The following is a 25415-nucleotide window of genomic DNA, read 5'->3' on the forward strand; positions in this document are numbered from 1 at the left end:
AGCATAGAATAATAAATTAAGAAAACACGCATTTCTGCAGCAATATTTAAGATTGTAAAAAAATACTGTGCGCATAAAGAAACTCTAGGTAGGTCAAAAATAATTTTAAGTCTTTTATGTGAAAGACAATTGCCAGTGGTTTTGAGTTACAGTACTTTACTGGGGGTTGTTGTGAGGGGTCACTCAGCTGATGAATGGCTTTTTCTCTCTCATGTCGCAAAGATTACATCTTCGAGATCAGTAAATGGAAGTCTTTTTTTTTGCATTTTTTCTTCTCAAAAATCCTTTTTTTTAAATGCATTTTATTCCAAACATTCAGAAATACAGCAACACAAATCAATAGCATTCTATGATTACTACTTCCCAGGGGATATTTTATTCTGAGGTCATTTATTAAATCTCATTATCATTACCAAATCCAAGATCGCCTGTTCCCTGGTTAGTTCCATGGCATATTGCTCGAGGAAATCATTTCTAATGCATTTTCTGAATTCATTGTCATAGCTACCCTTTCCAACTTGACTAACCTAATCAACATGAAGATTGAAGTTATTGCTTTATCCCTTTTACATACTCCTATTATTTGTTGATTTATACCCTTTCGTACAGTCTGGCATTCTGTGCAAGCGCTGGCTAAGGCCCAGGACAGGGTTGCTTATGCCGAAGGCCTTTTTTAGGAGGGTCAACAGGAGTATTATGGGATTTGTATGGGCGCATGGGACTCCGAGGGTGAGAAGGGTGTTTTTGGAGCGGGGCAGGGATAGGGAGGTGGGGGGGGGGGGGGGGGGGGGGGGGGGGGGCTGGCTTTGCCCAACCTCTGTGGGTACTATTGGGCTGCCAACGCAGCGATGGTGCATAAGTGGGTAATGGACGGGGAAGGGGCAGCATGGAAGAGGATGGAGATGGCGTCCTGTGTGGACACGAGCCTGGAGGCGCTGGTAACAGCGTCGTTGCCGCTCCCTCCAACGAGGTATACCACGAGCCTGGTGGTGGCGGCTACCCTCAAAATCTGGGGGCAATGGAGACGGCACAGGGGGGAGGTGGGGGGCTCGGTGGAGTCCCCAATACGGGGGAACCACCGGTTTGTACCAGGGAACATCGATGGAGGGTTTCTTGGCTGGCACAGGGTAGGTATTAGTAGGTTGAGAGACCTGTTTGTGGATGGGAGGTTTGCGAGCCTGGGTGAGTTAGAGGGGAAGTTTGGGCTCCCACCCGGGGAACATGTTTAGGTACATGCAGGTCAGGGCTTTTGCCAGGCGGCAGGTGGAGGGGTTCCCTCTGCTGCCCCCACGTGGGGTACGGGACAGGGTGCTCTCGGGGGTGTGGGTTGGAGGGGGGAGAATTTCGGACGTGTACCACGTTATGCAGGAGGTGGATGAGGCCTCGGTGGAGGAGCTGAAGGGGAAATGGGAAGAGGAGCTGGGTGAGGAAATTGAGGAGGGGGACGTGGGCGGATGCCCTGGAAAGAGTGAATTCCTCCTCTTCTTGTGCAAGGCTTAGCCTCATACAGTTCAAGGTGCTACATAGGGCCCACATGACCGGGATGAGGATGAGTAGGTTTTTCGGGGGCGAAGATTGGTGTGCTAGGTGCTCAGGGAGCCCAGCGAACTATGCCCATGTGTTCTGGGCATGCCCAGCACTGTGGAAATTTTGGAAGGGGGTAGCAAGGACGGTGTCGAGGGTGGTAGGATCCAGGGTCAAGCCAGGCTGGGGACTCGCAATTTTTGGGGTTGCAGTGGAGCCGGGAGTGCAGGAGGCGAAAGAGGCCGGTGTTCTGGCCTTTGCGTCCTTAGTAGCCCGGCGGAGGATTTTGCTTCATAGAACATAGAACAGTACAGCACAGCACAGGCCCTTCGGCCCTCGATGTTGTGCCGAGCAATGATCACCCTACTTAAACCCACGTAACCCGTATACCCGTAACCCAACAATCCCCCCCATTAACCTTACACTACGGGCAATTTAGCATGGCCAATCCACCTAACCCGCACATCTTTGGACTGTGGGAGGAAACCGGAGCACCCGGAGGAAACCCACGCACACACGGGGAGGACGTGCAGACTCCACACAGACAGTGATCCAGCCGGGCTTCAGTGGAAGGATGAGAGGCCCCCAAGCGTGGAGGCCTGGATCAATGATATGGCAGGGTTCATCAGGGTGAAATTTGCCCTGAGGGGATCAGTGCAGGGGTTTTTTAGGCGGTGGCAGCCTTTCCTTGACTTCCTGGCAGAACGGTAGGAAAATAGGCCGGCAGCAGCAACCCGGGGGGGGAGAGGGAGGGAGTTGTTTTCGGGGGGGGAGGTGGATAGGCAAAGTGAGAGATACAGGGGGAAGGTGGTTCTGGATCTGGTGGGGGTGAACGATGTGTTTCGGGAGTTTTATAGTAAATTGTATAAATTGGAACCCCCAGCTGGGGAGGAGAGTATGAAGCAATTTTTTTGGGGGGCGGGGGGGGGGGGGGGGGGGGGGGGGGTCCGAGGTCCAGAGGCTGCTGACGGAAGGGGTCATCGAGGCCAGCAACAGTCCCCGGCGAGCCCAAGTGCTGGTGGTCTGGACTGGGGAGAAAAACCGGATGGTCATCGACCAGACCATCAACCGGTTTACGCAACTGGACGTGTATCCTCTCCCCCGTATTTCCACCATGGTAAACGATATCGCTAAATTCAAGGTCTTCTCCACTGTGGACCTTATGTCCGCTTTTCACCAGCTCCCCATCCGCATGAGTGACCGCAAATACACCGCGTTTGAGGCAGATGGGCGTCTCTACCACTTCCTTAGGGCCCTGGTCGGTCATGTGCCTCTCGACCGATTGGTCGAGAGGCTGAGTTAACAGCGCCTCCTTGCCGAGGTATAAATAGCCAAACGTCCGGCGGTCGTCCATTTTCTTGTACACGACCGCAGGGCTAAGTTCTAGTTTATTAAAGCCTATCTTTTGTAAAGCAACTCGTCTCTCGTACAATTGATGGCAAATCAGAGCCTTTGGTAATAGCACTGAGAGCATCGAACATTTAGCAGGCAGGGCCGGCCCAAGGCACCGGCAACTCGGGCAGTCGCCCGGGGCGCCATGTGCTAGGGGGCGCCAGAGACTCGGGTCCCGCGCATGCGCAGTTGGGCCGGTGCCAACCAGCGCATGCGCGGTGGCCGCCCTCCCCCAGGGCGCCCCCCTCCGTCCGCTCTCGGGCCCGCCCCCGCGCCTAGAGCCCCCCCTCGGCCCCGCCCCCCCCTCTGGGGCCCCGCCCCCCCCTCTGGGCCCCCCCCCCCCCTCGGGCACCCCCCCCCCCCCTCTGGGCCCCCGGCCCCCCCCCCCTCTCGGGCCCCCCCCCCTCTCGGGCCCCCCCCCCGGCCCCCCCCCTCTCGGCCCCCCCCCCCTCTCGGCCCCCACCCCCCCCCTCTCGGCCCCCCCCCCCTCTCGCCCCCCCCCCCCTCTCGGCCCCCACCCCCCCTCTCGGCCCCCCCCTCTCGGCCCCCCCCCCTCTCGCCCCCCCCCCCCTCTCGGCCCCCCCCCTCCCCTCTCGCCCCCCCCCCTCTCGCCCCCCCCCCCTCTCGGCCCCCCCCCCCTCTCGCCCCCCCCCCCCTCTCGGCCCCCCCCTCTCGCCCCCCCCCCTCTCGGCCCCCCCCCCCCCCCAAGGGCGCCGAAGTTCAGCTTGCCCGGGGCGCCAGCAACCCTAGGCGCCAGCCGGCGCTGTTAGCAGGGGATAGTGAGAGGGGGGTTGGAACATAGGGTCTCGCTCTATGCGGATAATTTCCTCCTTTATATAATAGACCCATTGGGGGGGAATTGCAGGAATTATGAGGATACTGGAGGAATTTTGTCGGTTCTCGGGGTACAAACTGAGTATGGGCATGAGTGAGGTTTTTGCGATCCACGCAAGGGGGCAGGAGAGGAGACTGAGGGAGATGCCTTTCAAAGTGGTGGGAGGGAGTTTTAGGTACCTGGGATTCAAGTGGCAAGGGACTGGGGTCAGCTACATAAACTAAATTTGGGCAGGTTGATTGAGCAAATGAAAGGGGACTTCCGCAGGTGGGAAGTGCTCCCACTGTCATTGGCGGGGAGAGTAAAGACTGTGAAGATGACAGTCCTCCCGAGGTTGCTGTTCGTGTTTCAGTGTCTTCCAATCTTCATCCCCAAGGCATTTTTTCGGAAGATGAATATGGCGATCTCGGGTTTTAAATGGCCCGGGAAAGCCCCGAGGATGAAGAAGGTCCTTGAGCGGGGGCGCGGGGAGGGGGGCTTGGCCCTTCCAAACTTTATTAATTACTACTGGGTGGCTAATATATCGATGGTTAGAAAATGGGTTGTAGGGGAGGGGTCGGTGTGGGAGCGAGTGGAGGCGGCATCTTGCAAGGGCACAAGTCTGAAGGCTTTGTTAACGGCACCTCCGGTGTTCCCGCCGGCTCGGTACTTCACAAGCCCAGTAGTAGTGGCAGCCCTGAGGGTGTGGGGGCAATGGAGACAGCACATGAGACTGGAGGGGACATTGATGTGGTCACCGATCTGTGATAATCACCGGTTCACTACCGGGGGGGGCTGGATGGGGCTTCAGGAGGTGGCAGCGGGCAGGGATTGAGAGATTTGGGGATCACTTCAGTGAGCAGGGTTTCCCGAGCCTGGAAGAGCTAGAGGAGGAGTTTGAGTTGCCGGATGGGAACGGGTTCCGGTACTTGCAGGTGCGGGATTTTGTTCAGAGGCGGGTCCTGAGCTTCCCTCGCCTCCCTCTAAGGGGACTACAGGATAAGATGGTGTCAAAAACAGGGGTTGGGGAGGGGAGGGGAGGGTCTCGGAAATATACAAGGAACTGATGGAGTGGGAAGAGGTTCCAATTGGAGAGGTGAAGAAGAAGTGGGAGGAAGAGCTGGGAGGGGAGTCGGATTGTGGGAGAAGGCCCTGAGGAGAATCAATGCATCGTCGTCATGTGCCAGGCTTAGCCTGGTCCAGTTCAAGGTGGTCCAGAGGGCTCATATGACTGTTGCCTGGATGAGTAGGTTTTTCGAGGAGGGAGAGGACAGGTGTGGGCAGTGTGGGGGAAGCCCTGTGAACCATGTACATATGTTTTGGGCATGTCCGAGGCTGAGGGGATTTTGGCAGGGATTTTAAGATGTCATGTCAGAGGTCCTGGAAGGGAGGGTGACTCCGAGTCCAGAGGTGGCAATATTTGGAGTGTCGGAAGATCCGGGAGCCGACGTTTTGGCCTTTGCCTCCCTGGTAGCCCAGAGACGGATTTTGCTGGGATGGAGGGACTTGGAGCCTCGAAAGTCGGGGTTTGGATCAGTGACATGGCAGCGTTTCTTAGGCTAGAGAAAATTAAGTTTGCCTTAAGGGGTTCAGTACAGGAGTTCGCTCGGTAGGTGGCAGCCGTTCATCAACTTCTTCAAGGAAAATTGACTGTCAGCAGGGGTGGGGATGGATGGTGGGGGTATGGGGGCGGGGGGGGGGGGGGGAGGGGGAGGCATGGAAGTGATGAATAAGGGCAGGGAATCTAATGTATGGGTAGTCAGAGTTTAGGGCTGAAGGGAGTTGCGTATGTTATTGTGAGGTTTTTGCATGTGTTGGATCTCTGTTGTTTAGAATGTGAAAATCTTAAAATTATAAATGCCTCAATAAAATATTTCCTTAAAAAAAGATATGATTGGGTTCTGTGCCTCTTTGATTCTCTCTCTCCCCCCCCCCCCCCCCCCCCCCCATCTATTTACTTTTTAAAAAATTTATAAAGCTAGAGTAACCAATTATATTTTTCCAATTAAGCAGCAATTTAGTGTGGCCAATCCACCTACCATCATATCTTTGGGTTGTGGGGGTGAGACCCACACAGACCGGGAGAATGTGCAAACTCCACACGGACAGTGACCCAGGGTCGGATCGAACCCGGGCCCTCAGCGCCGTGCTAACCACTGCTCCACCTTACTGCCCTGGACTCACCTATTATTTACACCTAAACGTTGGCAGTGCAGGTGAGCAGGCCATTCAACAATGTCTGAGTTTGGCATCAAGGAGCCCTAGGAAAATTAAAGTCAGTGGAAAACCCTCCACTGCCTGGAGTCATACATACATTTGATGCAAACTACATTACCTTGTGTTTGGGTACAAACAAAACTTTGGGACTGTACCAATACTGTTTTAATAATATTGTACTTATCTGCATTTTTACAAGAATGAACAATTGAAGAAGGAGCAGAAAGAACACATCCGAATACTAGTCAGACAGGCCAAGGAACTGGAGAAAGAATTGGAACGCAAGGAGATAATTAACAATGAGCAAGTAGATCAGGCCATGAAAGCAAAGTTGGAACTAATCAAACATCAAAAACAACACACACACGGTATTAGTTATATAATTAATAATTATATTAACTGAATTATTTTTAAGACCTTTGATACTCACATCGTTGCGCTGCCGCCTCCCGCCCACCGTGTAAACGTACATTTTAATCAGTAAGCCATATTTTGCATATTGTGGCATGCTGGTATTTAATATTCAAAGAGAAAGCGACTCATTTGCAGATCTCAACACTGTGTGGCATTCCCCTGTCCATTCATCATTCTTGCACTCACTTTTAATTTTGCAATCTGACAAGTGACACTTGGGACTGAATTTTCAGGACTGCACAAAGGCCACTGAGTGGCGAATTTGGAAATCTTGCACCTGCGTCTAGTACTGGCCATTTGCACTGGCGCTGAACAGGGGCAGGTCATGAACTTGACACTCCTCTCATTAGAAGCTGGCAGTGCCGTTTAGAACTTGCAGAATTTTCCTGGACTCAGACATGATTTGGAAAGTTTAATTCTCACCTGCAGGGTGAAACATGGATTGAGGTGCTGAGTCTGCTTACTCGGCTGTCCTGCTTTTGGCAGATTTAGGAGCATTACAGAGGCTAATGTTTTTCAAATGCAGTCAAATAATGTTTGAAAGATTAATGAGCTTCTCACTAACTGCAGAGCTTGAGCTCTGGGTTTTGGAACACAACCAGTGGTTAGAGTCACTGTTCTGCAGCTGTGAGGCTGAGAACTATGGAAGTAGCATGTTTATGGAGGTAGCATGTTCATGGAGGTGGCTACACCGCAGATTAGGAGCATGCAGGCAGAGAAGCAATGGGTGATTGCCTGGTGGTATCAGTGAACCAGGCAGTTTTTGCAGGGTTCCCTGAGTCTAGCTTGCTTGCTTATTGGTTTTCCATTTTGGACACTGGTTCCTCAGGGAAATGCAGCCAAAGCAAAGCCGGTGGCCCTACGGATAGCTCATTTGCACACGAAGGGAGGAATCATAGAACCTGTCCAGTGAAGTCTACATCAAGTCCATCAGACCTACACCTACTCTCTGAAAGCGAACCCGACCTAAGCCCACTCCCTAACCTATCCCTGTAACCCCCTAACCCCACCTAATCTTCAAACACTAAGGGGCAATTTAGAAAGGCCAATCCACCTAATTAGTACATCTTTGGACTGTGGGAGGAAACTGGAGCACCCGGAAGAAACCCACGCAGACATGGGGAGAATGTGCAAATTCCACACAGTCACCCAAGGCCAGAATTGAACCGGATGCTGTGAGGCAGCAGTGCTCACCACTGTGCCACCATGCTACCCATATGGAACAGCAATAGCGACAGTGGACTTTATATTCAGGGGATCAGACTGGCATTTCTGCAGCGGTAAGCATTGCCTCCCTGGTGCCAGGGTCAAGGATATCACGGAATGACTGCACAACATATTTCTGGAGAGGGTGAACCAGCCAGAGTGGTGGTCCACATTGGTACCAACAACATAGGAAGGATGAGGTCCAGAAAGCAGAGTTGGGAAGAAAATTTAAAAGCAGGACCTCAAACAGTAATCTCAGGATTACACCCAGTGCCATGTGCCAGTGAGTATAGGAATAGCATGATTGAGCAATTGAACACGTGGTTAGAGAATTGGTGTCGGAGGTAAGGCATCAGATTTTGGAGCCATTGGGACCAGTTCAGGAGCAGGTAGGAGTTGTACAAGATGTACGGGTAACACAGTGGGTAGCAGGGTAGCACAGCGATTCGCAGAGTTGCTTCATAACTCCAGGGTCCCAGGTTCGATTCCTGGCTTGGGTCACTGTCTGTTCAGAGTCTGCATGTTCTCCCTGTGTCTGCATGTGTATCCTCCGGATGCTTTGGTTTCCTCCCACAGTCCAAAGATGTGCAGGTTAGGTGGATTGGCCATGATAAATTGCCCTTAGTGTCCAAAAAGGTTAGGTGAGGTTACTGGGTTACGGGGATAGGGTGGAGGTGTGGGCTTAAGTGGGGTGCTCTTTCCAAGAGCCGGTGCAGACCTGATGGGCCCCCATTTCACCTTCTCCAATTTGATGAACCCCACCATATCATTGATCCAGGCCTCCACGCTTGGGGGCCTCGCATCCTTCCATTGTAGCAAGATCCTTCGCCGGCTACTAGGGATGCAAAGGCCAGCACACCGGCCTCTTTCGCCTCCTGCACTCCCGGCTCCACCCCAACCCCAAAAATCGCAAGTCCCCATCCTGGCTTGACCCTGGATCCCACCACCCTCGACACTGTCCTCGCCACCCCCTTCCAGAACTCCTCCAGCGCCGGGCACGCCCAGAACATATGGGCATGGTTCGCTGGACTCCCCGAGCACCTGACACACCTGTCTTCACCCCCAAAGAACCTACTCATCCTTGTCCCAGTCATGTGGGCCCGGTGCAGCACCTTGAATTGGATGAGGCTAAGCCGCGCACACGAGGAGGAAGAATTAACCCTCTCCAGGGCATCAGCCCATGTCCCGTCTTCGATCTGTTCCCCCAGTTCCCCCTCCCACTTAGCTTTCAGCTCCTCTACTGACGCCTCCTCCGCCTCCTGCCTAACGTTGTAGATATCAGATATCTTCCCCTCTCCGACCCAGACCCCCGAAAGCACCCTGTCGCTCACCCCCCTCGCGGGAAGCGAAGGGAATCCCTCCACCTGCCGCCTAGCAAATGCCTTTACCTGCAGATACCTGAACATGTTCCCCGGGGGGAGCCCAAATTTCTCCTCCAACTCCCCCAGGCTCGCAAACCTCCCATCAATAAACAGGTCCCTCAGCTGTCTGATGCCCGCTCTGTACCAACCCTGAAATCCCCCATCAATGTTCCCGGGGACGAACCTATGGTTCCCCCTTAACGGAGCCTCCATCGAGCCCCCCACTTCTCCCCTATGTCGCCTTTACTGCCCCCAAATCTTGAGGGTAGCCGCCACCACCGGACTCGTGGTATACCTCGTAGGAGGGAGCGGCCACGGCGCCGTTACCAGGGCCCCCAGGCTTGTATCTCCACAGGACGCCCTCTCCATCCGTTTCCATGCTGCCCCCTCCCCCTCCATTACCCACTTGCGCACCATCGACACATTGGCCGCCCAATAATACCCCGAGAGATTGGGTAACGCCAGCCCCCCCATCTCTACCCCGCTCCAAGAAGACCCTCTTCACCCTCGGGGTCCCATGCGCCCAAACAAAGCTCATGATGCTGCTCGTAACCCTTCTAAAAAAAGCCCTAGGGATAAAGATGGGCAAACACTGAAAAAGGAACAAGAACCTCGGGAGAACCGTCATTTTGACGGACTGCACTCTACCCGCCAACGATAGCGGCACCATGTCCCACCTTTTAAATTCCTCTTCCATCTGCTCCACCAGCCTGGTAAAATTAAGCTTATGGAGAGTCCCCCAACTCCTGGCCACCTGCACCCCCAGGTATCCGAAACTCTTCACTGCCCTCTTAAATGGGAGTCTCCCAATTCCCTCCTCCTGATCACCCGGGTGTACTACAAATACCTCACTCTTGCCTAAATTTAACTTATAGCCCGAGAAGCCCCCAAATTCCGCTAACAGCTCCATCACCCCCGGCATTCCCCCTTCTGGATCCGCCACATACAACAGCAGGACGTCCGCATACAGCGATACACGATGTTCCTCCCCACCCCGCACCAGACCCCTCCATCTCCCTGACTCCCTCAACGCCAATCAGTCCAAAGATGTGCGGGTTAGGTGGATTGGCCATGCTAAATTGCCCGTAGTGTAAGGTTAATGGGGGGATTGTTGGGTTACGGGTATACAGGTTATGTGGGTTTAAGTGGGGTGATCATTGCTCGGCACAACATCGAGGGCCGAAGGGCCTGTTCTGTGCTGTACTGTTCTATGTTCTATGTTCTACTGTTCTATGTTCTATGTTCATAGCCAAAGGTTCAATCGCCAGTGCAAAGAGCAAGGGGGACAGGGGGCACCCCTGCCTGGTCCCACGGTAGAGCCTAAAGTACTCCGATCTCCTTCCATTTGTAACTACACTCGCCATCGGAGCCGCGTAGAGCAGCCTCACCCATTTGATGAATCCCTCCCCGAATCCGAACCGCTCCAGCACCTCCCACAGGTACCCCCACTCAACTCTATCAAACGCTTTCTCCGCATCCAGCGCCACCACTATCTCCGCCTCCCCCTCCACTGCCGGCATCATAATAACATTTAGCAGTCTCCGCACATTCGTGTTGAGCTGCCGTCCCTTGACAAATCCTGTCTGATCCTCATGTATCACCCCTGGCACACAGTCCTCTATCCTGGTGGCCAGGATCTTCGCCAGCAACTTAGCGTCAACATTGAGGAGCGAGATAGGCCTGTATGATCCACACTGCAAGGGGCCCTTATCCCGCTTCAGGATCAGAGAGATCAGTGCCCGCGACATCGTCGGGGGCAATGCCCCCCCCCCCCCTCCCAATCCTCATTGAAAGCTCGCACCAACAGGGGGCCCACCAGATCCGCATACTTTTTATAAAATTCCACCGGGAACCCGTCCGGCCACGGCGCCTTACCTGACTGCAGTTGTCCAATCCCCCTGACTAGCTCCTCCAACTCTATCGGTGCCCCCAACCCTTCTACCAGCTCCTCTTGAACCCTTGGGAACCGTAGCCTGTTCATGAAGCTCTCCATCCCCCCTCTCCCCATCGGAGGTTCTGACCGGTACAGTTCCTCGTAGAAGTCCCTAAAGACCCCATTTACTTCTGTCCCCTTCTGCACTACATTCCCACCCCTATCCGTCACTCCACCAATTTCCCTAGCCGCATCTCGCCTGCGGAGCTGATGCGCCAACATCCTGCTCGCCTTCTCCCCATACTCATATACCGTGCCCTGCGACCTCCTCCACTGTGTCTCCGCCTTTCTGGTGGTCAACAAGTCAAATTTGGCCTGCAAACTGCGCCGTTCCCCCAGCAACCCCTCCTCCGGTGCCTCTGCGTATCTCCTGTCCACATCCAGGAGCTCTCCCACCAGTCTCTCCCTCTCCTTCCTCTCCCTCCTTCCCCTATGGGCCCGGATGGAGATCAGCTCTCCCCGGATCACTGCTTTCAGAGCCTCCCAGACCATCCCCACCCGGACCTCCCCCGTATCATTGGTATCAAGATACCCCTCAATACTTCCCCGGACCCTCCTACACACCTCCTCATCAGCCAGCAGCCCCACATCCAGGCGCCAGAGCGGGCGCTGGTCCCGCGCCTCCCCCATCTCCAGATCAACCCAGTGCGGAGCATGGTCTGAAATCGCTATGGCCGAATACTCTGCATCCTGCACCTTCGGGATCAATCCCCTGCTCAGGATGAAAAAATCTATTCGGGAATAGACCCTATGGACATGGGAGAAAAAGGAATACTCCCGTGCTCTCGGCCTCCCAAACCTGCAGGGATCCACCCCTCCCATCTGGTCCATAAACCCCCTCAGCACTTTGGCCGCCGCCGGTCTCCTACCCGTCCTTGAACTGGGCCGGTCCAGTGGGAGATCCAGCACTGTGTTAAAGTCTCCCGCCATGATCAGGCCCCCTGCCTCCAGGTCCGGAATGCGGCCCAATAAGCGCCTCATGAAGCCGGCATCATCCCAATTCGGGGCATATACATTAACCAGCACCACCTTCTCTCCCTGCAGCCGACCCTTCACCATAATATATCTGCCCTCCTTGTCCGACACCACCTCAGCCGCCTCGAACACCACCCTCTTCCCCACCAGGATCGCCACCCCCCGGTTCTTCGCGTCCAATCCTGAGTGAAAAACCTGCCCCACCCACCCCTTCCTCAGACGAACCTGGTCCGCCACCTTCAAGTGGGTCTCCTGGAGCATAGCCACGTCCGCCTTCAGCCCCTTCAGATGAGAAAATACCCTGGTTCTCTTAACCGGCCCATTCAGCCCCCTCACGTTCCAGGTAATCAGCCGAATCAGAGAGCAACCTGCCCCTCTCCCCCGCCGGCTAGCCATAGCTTATCGACTGCTCGCCCCAGGCCAGCTCGCCCCGCCTGACCCGTTCCCCATGGCGATAACGCCTCTCCTCTACCCCCCCGGCCCACGCCAGCTCCTTCCTGGCCATTCCAGCAGCATCCCGGTATCCCCCCCACCCCCCCAGGCTAGGACCCCACCTAGCCGCGACGCACCCTCCATGGTACTTCCGTGAGTCAGCTGACTTCTGCTGACCCGGCAGCTCCTGCCAAAACCCATCTCCTCCCGGCATGGGGTCATCCCCCTCTTGCCACACCTCCTTGGCACCGCTTCAGCGCGGGAAAGAAAACCAGTAGAGGCCACGCCCCCACCTCCAGCTCCGCCCCCCCTGCCCCGCAGCGCGGACAACCAGAGGAAAGCCCAGGCTTTCACACTGCCACACCCCACCCTTCCGACGCAGCTCCTCAAAATCCAGTTTCACCCCAACCCCCGGCCCCGTACAGAAGAGAACATATAAAGCACATACCCCCAACGTTCCCCACATACCCCACACCCATACCCAACAGACAAACCCACCCGGAAACAGAGCAAAAAGAAAAGCAGCATAAAAAAAACACGTGTCAAAATTGAAGAACAGCAACAGCGAAAACAGCAACGGCCATAGTGTGTCCCCAGATCCTAGTTCAAGTCCAGTTTCTCCGCCTGTACAAAGGCCCACGCCTCCTCCGGGGACTCAAAGTAGTGGTGCCGGTCCTGATATGTCACCCACAGACGCGCAGGCTGCAGCATTCGAAATCTGACCTGCTTGGCATGCAGCACCGCCTTCGTCCGGTTGAACCCGGCCCTCCGCTTTGCCACCTCCGCACTCCAGTCCTGGTAGATTCGTACTACCGAATTCTCCCACTTGCTGCTCCTCTCTTTCTTGGCCCAGCGCAGCACACACTCCCGGTCACTAAATCGATGGAACCTCACCAGCACCGCCCGCGGGGGTTCATTTGCCTTAGGCCTCCTGGCCAGCACTCTGTGAGCTCCCTCAAGCTCCAGGGGCAAATGGAAGGACCCCGCTCCCATCAACGAGCTCAACATCGTGGTCACGTACCACGGGAGATCCGACCCCTCCAGCCCCTCCACCAGGCCCAGGATCCTCAAATTCTTTCGCCTCGTGCGAACGTCCAGCTCCTCCAAGCGGTCTTGCCACTTTTTGTGAAGTGCCTCGTGCAACTCCACTTTCCCCACGAGGACCACGGCCTCCTCCTCCCTCTCAGCGGCCTGCTGCTGCAACTCCCGGATAGACACCTCCTGGGCCGCCTGAGCTCCAAGCAGCTTGTTGGTAGTCGCATTCAGTGAGTCCAGCAACTCAGCCTTCAGCTCCGCAAAATAGCACAGAAGAGCAGCTTGCTGCTCCTGCGCCCACTTCCACCTGTCCTCAGGTGTTCCGCCGGCTGCCATTTTGTCCTTCTTCCCCCGCTTTTCTTGTGGAGCTGCTGCAGCCTTTTCCTTTGCCCCACCCCGGGTGAGCACCATAAATTATGGGGAATGCTCCTCTAGACACCTTCCCCCACCGGGATTCGTCGAGACAGCGCCGTTTGGGGCCCTCAAATCGGCCCAAAAGTCCTTAAGCAGCGGGAGCTGCGGTGCGGCTTAGCCGCAACTGCAAAGTCGGTTTTCTGACCGCTCCACTCCTAGTCCAGGCCATCCACCGGTGGAGAATCTGAGAAGGAGTGTTCCCACACGGGGAAAATTCCAAACAGCACCACTACGAGCCCTTAAAAGAGCCCCAAAGTCCGAAAATAGTGGGAGCCACTGAACGTGCGGCTTAGCTCCGCATCACCGCTACCGGAAGTCCGTCTCCGCTTCTTCAATGGCCTTGGTGAGATCTTTTCACAGTTCTTCCCTCTGCTGCTAGAATTCAGCTTTCATAAAGGCCCTCAGGTCAGCTTGAGACCTATAAGCTGGCCCTTCCCCCGCTAGCATGCTTGCAGAGGCTTTTGTTTGTTGCTGTTCAGACAAATCTTGCACTGTTTCTGAGGGTCTGATAACCAAGAAACATCCTATTCCTGGGGGAAAATACTCCTTGAACATTCACCCACGCCTTTTCATCGAAATTCCAACCCGTGCTGCCCAAAAAACTCTTTTCTGCAACCTTAGGCAGGAGCTGCCTCTGTGTGCTCACTCACTTCATGATGCACACCGGAAGTCCCCTCAGTTGGCTTCTTAAAGACCCCAAACAATTAATGAATCTACCAAGTGGGTATAGCCTGAGAGACAAAAGGCAGCTACATTAATTATTTCTAATTTCGAGGTGAATATATCTATGAGCTCCTCCCATTTTTAGAAGTGGAAGTGAACTAACGACTTCAAAGCAAGTTGTTGTTGTACACCAGACTTCTATATTTTTATTTTGTTTGTGATTGCCCAACAAACTGGAAGAGCTAGAAATCTGATGAACATGGTGCATTTTCTTGTTTGAGCCAGGGGTACGGTCCATTATAAGCGATCTGGAGCAGAAAATTCAGAAGGAGGGAGACGTGAAGTCCTATTGGCTGGAGTACAAGAACGTTGGAAGTGTTGAACATGCTAGACTTATTGAGGTTCGAGAAAATGAACTCCTAGAGCTGGTGCAAAATTTTGGTGAAATTGAAGGTATGTTTAACACTGGAAGCTGTGTTGCACCTGACTAAATTTCTAAGTGCCCAAAATAACTGTCAGCATCCTTTACCTATGACTAAATCAGATATTAGTTATTTGCATATGCAAATAAGGGGAATAAGATCTGTTTCAGTTCACTGCTCCAGCATTGGTTTGCCCACCAGCATTGGCTGCATTCAAAGAAACCAACTCTAAAGATCACCTGATAAAAAATAAAGCAACTTTTACATAAAGCACCATCTCAACTGCTGCTATGCTCCGTCTGTCCCTTCCCTGAGATTCTCAACCAGTTTTCCTTTCATACTGATCGTCCTATTTTGCAGCCTCTGACCTTGATCATGCTACCCCCCAAGCTCTTGTTCTTGACCATAAATGTCCCTCTGCCTGACCTCCAGTCATACAGCACTCTCAGGCACCAGGTTTTGTATTGATTTTGAAGTTCCCTCATTGCTATGTAGATAGCATATGGCCAGTTTGTATATTAAAAAGACCACACATGCAGCAAATTAAGTTATAATAGATTTGGAGAGCAGAACAGTGCCGTTGTGGTTAGCACTGCTGCCTCACAGCACTGAGGCCCCCTATCTGTGTGGAGTTTGCATATTCTCCCCATGTCTGTGTGGGTCTCATCCCCATAACCCAAAGACGTACAGGATAGGGGGAATGGCCGTGCGACATTGCCCCTTAATTGGAAAAAAGTAATTGGGCACTCTAAATTTAGGAATAAAACAAATTCTGTTTGATGGTGTTGAGTGAGAACAGATATCAGTAGAGCTCTCACTGTTCTTCTCGTGCCATGTTTTATGATTCCCGTAGAAACCAATAACTTAAAAAATTTGAATTCCCAGTGACCAACTTAAAGGAATCCTATGCCTATGACAAGCTTGAGTTTTAAGACTTTTACTGTTATAAACAAATTAAAATCAAAATCAACTAAATATTACTTAGACGAGAATGAATAACAACAGGAAAGATAACCCAAAGTACAAAGAGATAGGGAGGAAAGGGTGGCTAGGCAGAAGCTGGTCGACTCCATACTGGAGGTAGACCGTAAATACTCCGAGGCCCCGACCGTAGAGCTCCTGGCGGAGAGGAAAGAATTACAAAGGAACTTTGACCTGCTCTCCACCAGGAAAGCAGTGTACCAACTCCGCCGGGCTCAAGGGACCCTGTACGAACACGGAGACAAAGCCAGCCGCCTTTTGGCACACCAGCTGAGAAAGCAGGCAGCCACCAGAGAAATTGCGCAAATTAGGGGTACCGGAGGCACGTTGGAAACAGAACCAGAGAGGATTAACAAAACCTTCAAGGCCTCTACCAAGAGCTGTACACCTCAGAGCCCCCAATGGGGAAGGCTGGGATGAACCGGTTCCTTGATGGACTGGACATACCAGTCATGGGAGAGGAGAGAAAACGGGACCTGGGAGCACCACTAGCACTGGGAGAGATCATGGACAGCATTAGCTCCATGCAGACGGGACCGACGGATTCCCGACGGACTTCTACAAACAATTCGCGACAGCGCTGGCCCCGCACTTGCGGGAGATGTTCACAGACTCGCTAGCTAGGGGCACACTGGCACCCACGTTAGCACAAGCCTCATCTCGCTGATACCTAAGAAGGACAAAGACCCAACGGAATGTGGGTCATACAGCCCATCTCTCTGCTGAACACAGACGCCAAAATACTGGCCAAAAAGCTAGAGGACTGTGTATCCGAAGTGGTCGCAGAGGACCAGACGGGCTTACCTCGAACATCAGGCGCCTGCTGAACGTGATAATGACCCCCTCCGGGGAGAGAACACAAGAGGTGATCGTCTCCCTGGACGCAGAAAAGGCCTTCGACAGAGTCGAATGGAAATACCTCATAGAGGTACTCGAGCGGTTCGGGCTTGGAACAGGGTTCACCGCTTGGGTAAAGCTCCTATACAACGCTCCCATGGCGAGCGTACGGACCAACAATACCAACTCCCAATACTTCCAGCTGCACAGGGGCACCAGACAATGATGCCCACTGTCCCCGCTGCTGTTCGCACTAGCAATCGAACCGCTAGCAATCGCGCTCAGGGCAGCAAAAAATTGGAGGTGGATCCGAAGGGGAGGCAGAGAGCACAGAGTCTCACTCTATGCTGATGACCTGCTCCTCTACAGCTCGGACCCACAGAGCAGCATGGACGGAATCATTGCGCTCCTGAAAGAGTTTGGAGCCTTCTCGGGCTACAAACTCAACATGAGCAAAAGTGAGATCTTCCCAGTACACCCGTACGTTCAAACAAGCCCAACACAAATTCCGCTACATGGGGATCCAAATAGCCCATGACTGGAAAGGGATCCACAAATGGAACCTCACCAGTCTGACGGAGGAAGTAAAAAAGGACCTGCAAAGATGGAACACACTCCCACTCTCCCTCGCGGGGAAAGTCCAGACGATCAAAAGGAACGTACTGCCCAGGTTCCTCTTCTTGTTTAGATCTATTCCGATCTACATCCCCAAGGCTTTTTTCAAAGCGCTGGACAAACTAATCATGGTGTTCGTATGGGGGGGGGGGGGGGTAAAAATGCTAGGATCCCAAAGAAGGTCCTACAAAAAACAAAATCCAGGGGGGCGCTAGCCCTCCCAAACCTACAATTCTACCACTGGGCGGCAATGCCGAGCAAGGGGATGGATCCAGAGGCCGAGTGGGTGCGTGCGGAGGAGGCCTCCTGCATGGGGACCTCCCTCCGGGCCCTCGCCAGGGCAGCACCCCATCCCCACCCAAAAAACACTCCAGCAGCCTAGTGGTGACAGCCACCCTCCAATCCTGGAAGCAACTGCGGCAGCAATTTGGCCTGACCAAAATGTCGGATAAGGCTCCCATCTGCAACAACCATAGGTTCACACCGCATTGACTGACGCCACCTTCAAAAGGTGGAGGCAGGACGGAGGGACACTGACAGTCAGGGACCTATACACGGACGGCAGGATTGCAACACTGGACGAACTGATAGAGAAATCCTGGCTACGGTATCTGCAGCTCAAAAACTTCTTACGAAAGGAGACAAGGACGTACCCACAACCGCCACGACAGACACTACTGGAAGACCTACTGGATGCAAGTATCCTAGAGAAAGGGAACTGTAGCGACATGTATGACCGACTGGTAGAAAGGCCCGACACCGTACTGGACGCAACAGAAAGAAATGGGAGGATGACCTGGGGATTGAGATAGGATGGGGACTCTGGAGCAAAGCACTGCATAGGGTCAACTTCACCTCCACGTGCGCAAGGCTCAGCCTGACGCAGCTAAAAGTGGTACATAGAGCCCACTTAAAGAAACCGTATGAGTAGGTTCTTCCCGGAGGTGGAGGACAGATGTGAACGGTGCCAAAAAGGCCCGGCCAACCACGCCCACGTGTTCTGGTCTTGCCCCAGACTTGTGGAGTACTGGACAGCCTTCTTCGAGGCTGTGTCCAAAGTGGTGGGGGTGAGGGTGGAGCCATGCCCGATAGTGGCGGTCTTCGGGGTTTCAGACCAGCCAGATCTATTCCTGGGGAGGTGGGCGGACGCCCTTGCCTTTGCCTCCCTGATCGGCCACCGTAGAATCCTGTTTGGCTGGCGGTCAGCAGCACCACCCAGAGCTGCAGACTGGCTGTCCGACCTCTCTGAATCTCTCCAAATGGAGAAAATCAAATTCGCCACCCGAGGGTCAGACGACGGCTTCCACAGAACGTGGGGAGCCTTCATGCAATTGTTCCGGGACCTGTTTGTGGCCAACGAACAAGAGGAAGAATAGCTGGGTGGCCAAGAATCAGGGGAAAAAGGACGGGAATCGGGGGAAGGTAGCGGAGGGGGGGGGGGGGGGGAGGAAGGGCTACGGGTTTGTTATGGGGGGTTTTGTTCTCATGGTTTTATGCTTATTTCTTTTTCTTGTTAATTTATTGTTTTTGTATTGGAGGGGAGGGGTTACTGTTTTTCTCTCGTGATAAAATTTGTTGTTGAAAACTTGAATAAAAATTATTCCAAAAAAAAAGTAAGGACAAAGCCGCAAGCAACAGTCTGATGGCAGCTAAGGCCCAAACCCAAATTGTAAATAAATGCCTATAAACATGTGCCTCGGCCATATTGGGGAATGTAAAATATGTATGCCGGTTAAAGGGGGGTGGCCACAGTTATTATAAAGATGCTTGCCTCTAAATATACATGTTAGTTTTTTGCGTGTTTTTTTCTAATAATTTATAATTTGTTGGATATAAATATGAAACTCAATAAAAAAGATTTCCAAAAAAAATTACTGTCTTAACATGACCGATAACCGCACATTGCTTATGCATGTTACGGCATGGTCTCTGCAGCATTGCAGTCTTTACAGGAAACAGTCCAAAGTCACACTAAGATTCCAAAAGCTTCTCCCAGTTTCTCGGAGTCATAATTGTCTAGTGCTTATCAAGGTTCTTTCCTTCAGTCTCCTAAAAATATCCAAAACCGATTTCCAACAGTGATACGACCATCAATTCACTCAGAGACACGAGTTGAAGTAAACTGGGCTTTAATCGGCTTACTACTGAGCCTGCCTGCGACTAGCTGAACTGGAAGGCAGGCTCGCAAGACAGCAGCACTTTATACTTCCGGTTGTGGGTGGGCCATGGGCGGAGCCCTGTACATGCTCCTCATCTCCCCCTGTGGGCAGAGCCGCGCAACGGCTCACAGATGGAGCCCACAGGGACACAGTGATATACAGTGTGAATTTATGTTATACATTCACCACATTTACCCCCTGTTAAAAATCAAGTCCGGCGGGGGTGACAGGTCTATAAGTATAGTCGGTCCAGTGCTTGAATCGTTCGCTGGGACCGGCGGAGCACACGGAGTTACAGCCGCTTCGGATGGCTGTGTGCAGATGTTCGGTGTGAATCCGAGGGTGGACTCGGGGGTGGTTCTTCCAGAGCTTCGTTCCTGACCGGTGTGACGGGTGAAAGGGGGCACAGGAAACCTGTAGGTGCAGGGGCGCAGGGCGTGGGGGTCAGGTAGGGTGTGGTGTGAGGGGTACCTCGGTGGTAGTAGTAGTGGTGGATCCTGCAGGTGCCAGGTCCCGGAGGGAAACGGTGTCCTGTCGGCCGTCGGGGTGCTCGATAAATGCGTAGTGGGGGTTTGAATGCAGAATAGGACCCTCTCTACCAGTGGTCTGTTTTGTGTGTCCGGACGTATTTCCGAAGGAGGACAGGGCCCCGTGTCCTCAGCCAGGATGGAAGCGAGGCCCCCGTGGTAGTGCCCCTAGGGAAAACAAATAATCCGCTCGTGAGAGTCTGATTAGTGGCCGTACACAGGAGGGATCTAATTGCATGGAGCGCGTTGGGGAGGACCTCCTGACAGTGGGAGGTCGGGAGATTCCTGGACCGTAGGGTCAGTAGGACGGTCTTCCAGACCGTCGCGTTCCCCCTGGGGTTATAGCTGGTAGTTCTGCTCGAGGCGATGTCCTTGTCGAGCAGGTACTGACGCAGCTCGTCGCTTATGAAGGACGAAACCCCTGTCACCTGTGGACGTAGCTGGGGAAACCAAACAGGTTGAAGACACTGCGCAGTGTGGGAGGTCATATCGGGGCATGGGATGGCAAACGGGAAGCGGGAGGAATTCATCTATGATATTAAGGAAATAGATATTATGGTTGGTCGAGGGGAGGGCCCCTTTGAAATCAATACTCAGTCGTTCAAAGGGCCGGGATGCCTTTACCAGGTGGGCTTGTCTGGTCTATAGAAGTGCGGTTTACATTCCGCGCAGATCGGGCAATTCCTGGTGACAGCTTTAACCTCTTCGGTGGAGAAGGCAGATTGCGGGCCTTGATGTAGTGGGCGAGCTGGGTGACCCCCGGGTGGCAGAGGTAATTGTGGATTGCCTGTAATCGGTCGTCTTGCGCGCTGGCGCATGTGCCGCGGGACAGGGCATCTGGGGCTCGTTGAGCTTCCCCGGACGGTATACAATATCAGAATTATAGGTGGAGAGTTCGATCCTCCACCTCAAGATTTTATCATTTTTAATTTTGCCCCACTGCGAGTTATCGAACATAAAGGCAACCGATCTCTGGTCGGTGATGAGGGTAAACCTCCTACCTGCGAGGTAGTGCCTCCAGTGCCGTACGGCTTCCACAATGGCTTGGGCTTCCTTTTCGACTGAGGAGTGTCGAAGTTCCGAAGCGGAGAGGGTTCGGGAAAAGAACGCTACTGGTTCAGAGTGGCGGCGGAGAGCGACCTCTGAGGTGTCGCTCTCCACCTGAAATGGGACGGATTCATCCACCGCCTGCATGGCGGCTTTGGTGATGTCCTTCTTAATGCAGTTGAAGGCCTGGCGGGCCTCGGCTGACAGTGGGAAGAGTGTAGTCTTAAATAGTGGGCGAGCTTTGTCCGCATACTGGGGGACTCACTGGGCGTAGTAGGGAAAAAATCCGAGGCACCTCGTGAGGGCCCTGGAACAGTGAGGGAGAGGGAATTGTAAGAGGGGGCGCATACGGTCAGGGGTCGGGTCCTAGGGACCCGTTTCACATGACGTAACCAAGGATGGCTAGTCTGGTTGTGCGGGAAAACGCATTTCTCCTTATATGTGAGGTTGAGTTTTTGGGCGGGTTTGGAGAAATCGGTGGAGGTTGGCGTCGTGGTCCTGCTGTCATGGCCGTAGATGGTGACGTTATCCAAGTACGGAACGTGGCCCGCAGCCCGTACTGGTCCACCATTCGGTCCATTGCGCGTTGGAACACCGAGACCCCATTCGTGACGCCAAAGGGAACCAGAGGAAATGGAATAGGCGGATGTCTGCCTCGAACGGCGTGTAGTGGCGGTCCTCTGGGCAGATTGAGAGCTGGTGATATGCAGACTTCAGATCCACCGTGGAGAAGATGCGGTACTGGGCGATCTGATTTACCATGTCTGCAATCCGGGGGAGGGAGTACCGCATCGAGGTGCGTGAACCGGTTAATGGTCTGGCTGTAATCAACCACCATCCGGAACTTTTCCCCGGTCTTGACGACCACCACCTGAGCTCTCCAGGGGCTATTACTCGCCTCTATGATCCCTCAGGTAAGAACCGCTGGACTCGGCTCTAATAAATATCCTGTCCTGCAGGCTATACCTCCTGCTGTGAGTGGCCATTGGTTTGCAGTAGCGGTGAGATTAGCGAAGAGTGGAGGGGGTCGATTTTAGTTTTGCTAAACTGCATATAGTGAGAGGGGGAAGGGGTCCGCCAAAGCTGGAGTGTTAGGCTCTGAGGTTACTGGAAATCCAGTCCGAGGAGGAGAGGGGCGCAGAGGTCTGGAGTACATACAATTGGAAGTTAGAGTAGTTGGCCCCTGCATCGTTAGTGTTGCACTAGTGCGCCCTTGTACCTGGACAGAGTGCGACCCGAGGCGAGGGAGATAGTTTGCTGTGTCGGAAATATCGGGAGCAAGCAGCGTCTTACCAGGTCTTGGGTGAACGAAGCTCTCGGTGCTCCCGGAGTCGAAGCGGCACGGTGTCTTGTATCGTTGATTAGGATGGACATCATGGAGCTTCTGAGTGCTTTTTTGGGCGACGGACTGGCCAAAGTGACTGCGTTTGAGTTGCGGGTAGTCTGTGGCTTGATCAGCAGTGCTGGAGCAGCCCGTGATGACTGTCCGCGGAGGTCGTGGTCGTCTAGTGGCACTCGGGTGGATGGCCAAGAGGTGGCACCCTTTGATCGCACGTGGCGGGCGGCGAGGAAGATGGCGCGCCAAGATGGCGGCCCCCATGAATCGCACATGGCCGGCCGCGTGGGGGAGGATTGCCAAGATGGCGGCCCCCCCATAGTCGCACATGTTGTGCGGAGGCGAGAGTCAGCATACACGCTGCCACATTGCAGAGTCTGTGGGCCTGTGAGTTGGAGGGGCGAGTGTTCTGGTTAGCGTTCGAGTTGGAGTTTTTCGTTTTAAGCCAGGCATACCGTCGCAATGCGTCCTTTCCGCCCGCAGCTGCTGTAGGTCGCGTTGCGGGCCGGGCAGTGCTGCCGGGGGTGTTGGGGCTGGCCGCAAAAGGAGAACGATAGCCCTCCATTGTGGGCGGGTGGCCGCGCGGCCCAGGCCTGGAGTAGTCTCTGGTCAGGAGTCCACGATGGGGTCGCGTGGTCAGCCGTGAACGAGTTTAAGCTTTGAAAAGCGACCCTACCGTGTCGTCCAGGTTCTGGGCCCCATTTTCGAGGAGACGCTGGCGCACATAGTTAGACCGGACCCCTGCAACATACACATCTCGGACGGCGAGTTCCATGTGCTGGGAGGCTGTCACAGCCTGGAAGTTACATTCTCGTGCTAGAGCTTTCAGGTCGCACAGGTAGTCTTCTAGCGAGTCTGCAGGACACTGGCAGCGGGTTGTAAAGATGTGCCGCGCGTAAACTTCATTTACGGGCCTCACGTACAGGCGGTCGAGTATCGCGAGGGCCTCGGTGTACGAGTCGGTACTATCAAGGTGAGTTGAAATACGATGGCTCACCCGTGTATGTAGAAGACTGAGTTTCTGATCTTCAGTAACAGCGAAGGTAGTCGACGCAGCCAGGTAGGCCTTGAAGCACCGAAGCCAATGCAGAAATATTTCCTTCGCTTCTGCGGCCTGTGCATCGAGTTCCAGTCGATCAGGTTTGAGGGCTGATTCCATGATAGTTTTTTTAAGTCGATTAAATTGATGTGACCATCAATTCACTCAGAGACACGAGTTGAAGTAAACTGTGGCTTTAATCGACTTACAACTGAGCCTGCCTGTAACTAGCTGAACTGGAGGCAGGCTCGCAAGACCGCAGCACTTTATAATTCCGGTTGTGGGCGGAGCCAAGGGCGGAGCCCTGTACATGCTCCTCATCTCCCCCTGTGGGCAGAGCTGCGCAACGGCTCACAGATGGAGCCAACAGGGACACAGTGATATACAGTGTGACTTTATGTTATACATTCACCACATTCCGTCTGGGCCACTCTGGCAATTCCTTCTCCCGTCCTCCCCATGGAGAATCTCATGTCCTTAAATCTCCACTAGTTCCTTCTCTTTGACTAGACAATAAGTTACATTCTGCCGAGTAGCTAACTCTTGAAGTGTTGGCTAGTGTAGACTTGAGAGATGAACAGACACTTCCAACACTGATGAAGGTTCAACTCAATTTTATTAACTACTTCGAACTAACTAACACACAATGACTGTGGATCTAAATGATGCTAACTTAAACTAGATCCATCCGGTAAGCGGACCAGGAAGGAGCAGGGGGCCACCTGCCTTAGAACGACGGCAGGTGCAGACCAGCCACCATCCGGGAGGTGGATGCGAACCTTGTCGCGTGGATGGATGTCGGGAACGTCAGCAGCCCGCGAGTCGTAGGAACTTTTCTGCTGCAGTTGAGACATGTGCATGCGGTGGAGCATGGGGACATAATCAAGGTTGGGAGTGAGAATCGATGGCACCGTCGTCCTGAGGTTGCGGTTCATTAGCAGCTGAGCAGGCGACAGGCCGGTGGAGAGCGGGGCGGAGCGATAGGCTAGCAGAGCAAGATGGAAATCTGAGCCAGCGTCGCCGGCCTTGCTGAGGAGCCACTTAACGATGTAGACCCCCTTTTCCACCTTCCCATTGGATTGGGAGTATAGGGGACTGGACGTAACGTGCTCGAAGTTGTAGTGTCAGGCGAAGCCGGCCCATTCCTGGCTCGTGAAACAGGGACCAGTGTCTGACATGACAGTCAGCGTAATGCCATGTCGGGCAAATATCTCCTTACATGCCCTGATCACAGCCGAGGATGTGAGATCGTGCAGCCTGATGACCTCCGGTAACTGGAGAAGTAGTCGATGATGTGACGTAGTCCCTGCCCAATTCATGGAACAAGTCAATGCCCACTTTGGTCCAAGGCGATGTGACGAGCTCATGGGGCATCCAGGTCTCCCGTGGTTGGGCGGCTGGCTTGAAAAACGCTGGCAGGTAGCAGCGTTGAGCACCAGATTGGCGATGTCATCATTGATGCCCCGGCCAATAGACGGCTTCTCTGGCTCTGCGGCGGCATTTCTCGATTTCAAAATGGCCTTCATGGAGTTTGCTCCAACACTAGCTGGCGCATGCTTTGTGGAATGACGATGCGATCCAATTTCAGGAGCACCCCATCGACAACCGCCAGGTCATCGCGGACGTTGTAAAATTGCGGGCATTGGCCCTTGAGCCACCCGTCTGACATTAGATGCATCACCCGCTGCAGAAGTGGATCAGCCGCTGTCTCGCGGCGAATTTGCATTAGTCGTGCATCCGAAGCTGGCAAATGGGAGACTGCAAACTGAACTTGAGCATCTATTGGCAAATGAAGCCGTCGTGATCACACGGAGTTGTGATCGACCTTGCGAGGGCATCGGGCAACGGCAAGGTCCTTGCCAGGGGTATAGATCAGTTAAAAGTCGTACCTGCGCAGCTTGAATAGGATACGCTGGAGGCGAGGCGTCATGTCATTCAAGTCCTTTTTGATAATATTACAAGCGGGCGGTGGTTCGGTTTCAACCGTGAACTGCGGAAGTCCATAGACATAGTCGTGGAACTTCACGACTCCAGTGAGAAGGCCGAGACACTCTTTCTCAATTACGCATTGC

At 53.7% G+C, this 25415-nt stretch overlaps 1 protein-coding gene across 2 annotated transcripts in view; it reads left to right on the plus strand.

Annotated features, from left to right (window-relative positions):
• The window catches only part of ccdc83 (coiled-coil domain containing 83), a 116271-nt gene that overhangs the window by 20816 nt on the left and 70040 nt on the right, over positions 1-25415 (plus strand). For both annotated transcript variants that reach the window (XM_038818887.1, XM_038818886.1), the window contains exons 4-5: positions 6147-6315; positions 14666-14833. In XM_038818887.1, the coding sequence (XP_038674815.1) occupies positions 6147-6315; positions 14666-14833 (337 nt within the window). The remainder of the gene's footprint in view (positions 1-6146; positions 6316-14665; positions 14834-25415) is intronic.

The sequence above is a fragment of the Scyliorhinus canicula genome, chromosome 14, assembly GCF_902713615.1.
Source record: "Scyliorhinus canicula chromosome 14, sScyCan1.1, whole genome shotgun sequence".
NCBI classification, from domain to species: Eukaryota; Metazoa; Chordata; class Chondrichthyes; order Carcharhiniformes; family Scyliorhinidae; genus Scyliorhinus; species Scyliorhinus canicula.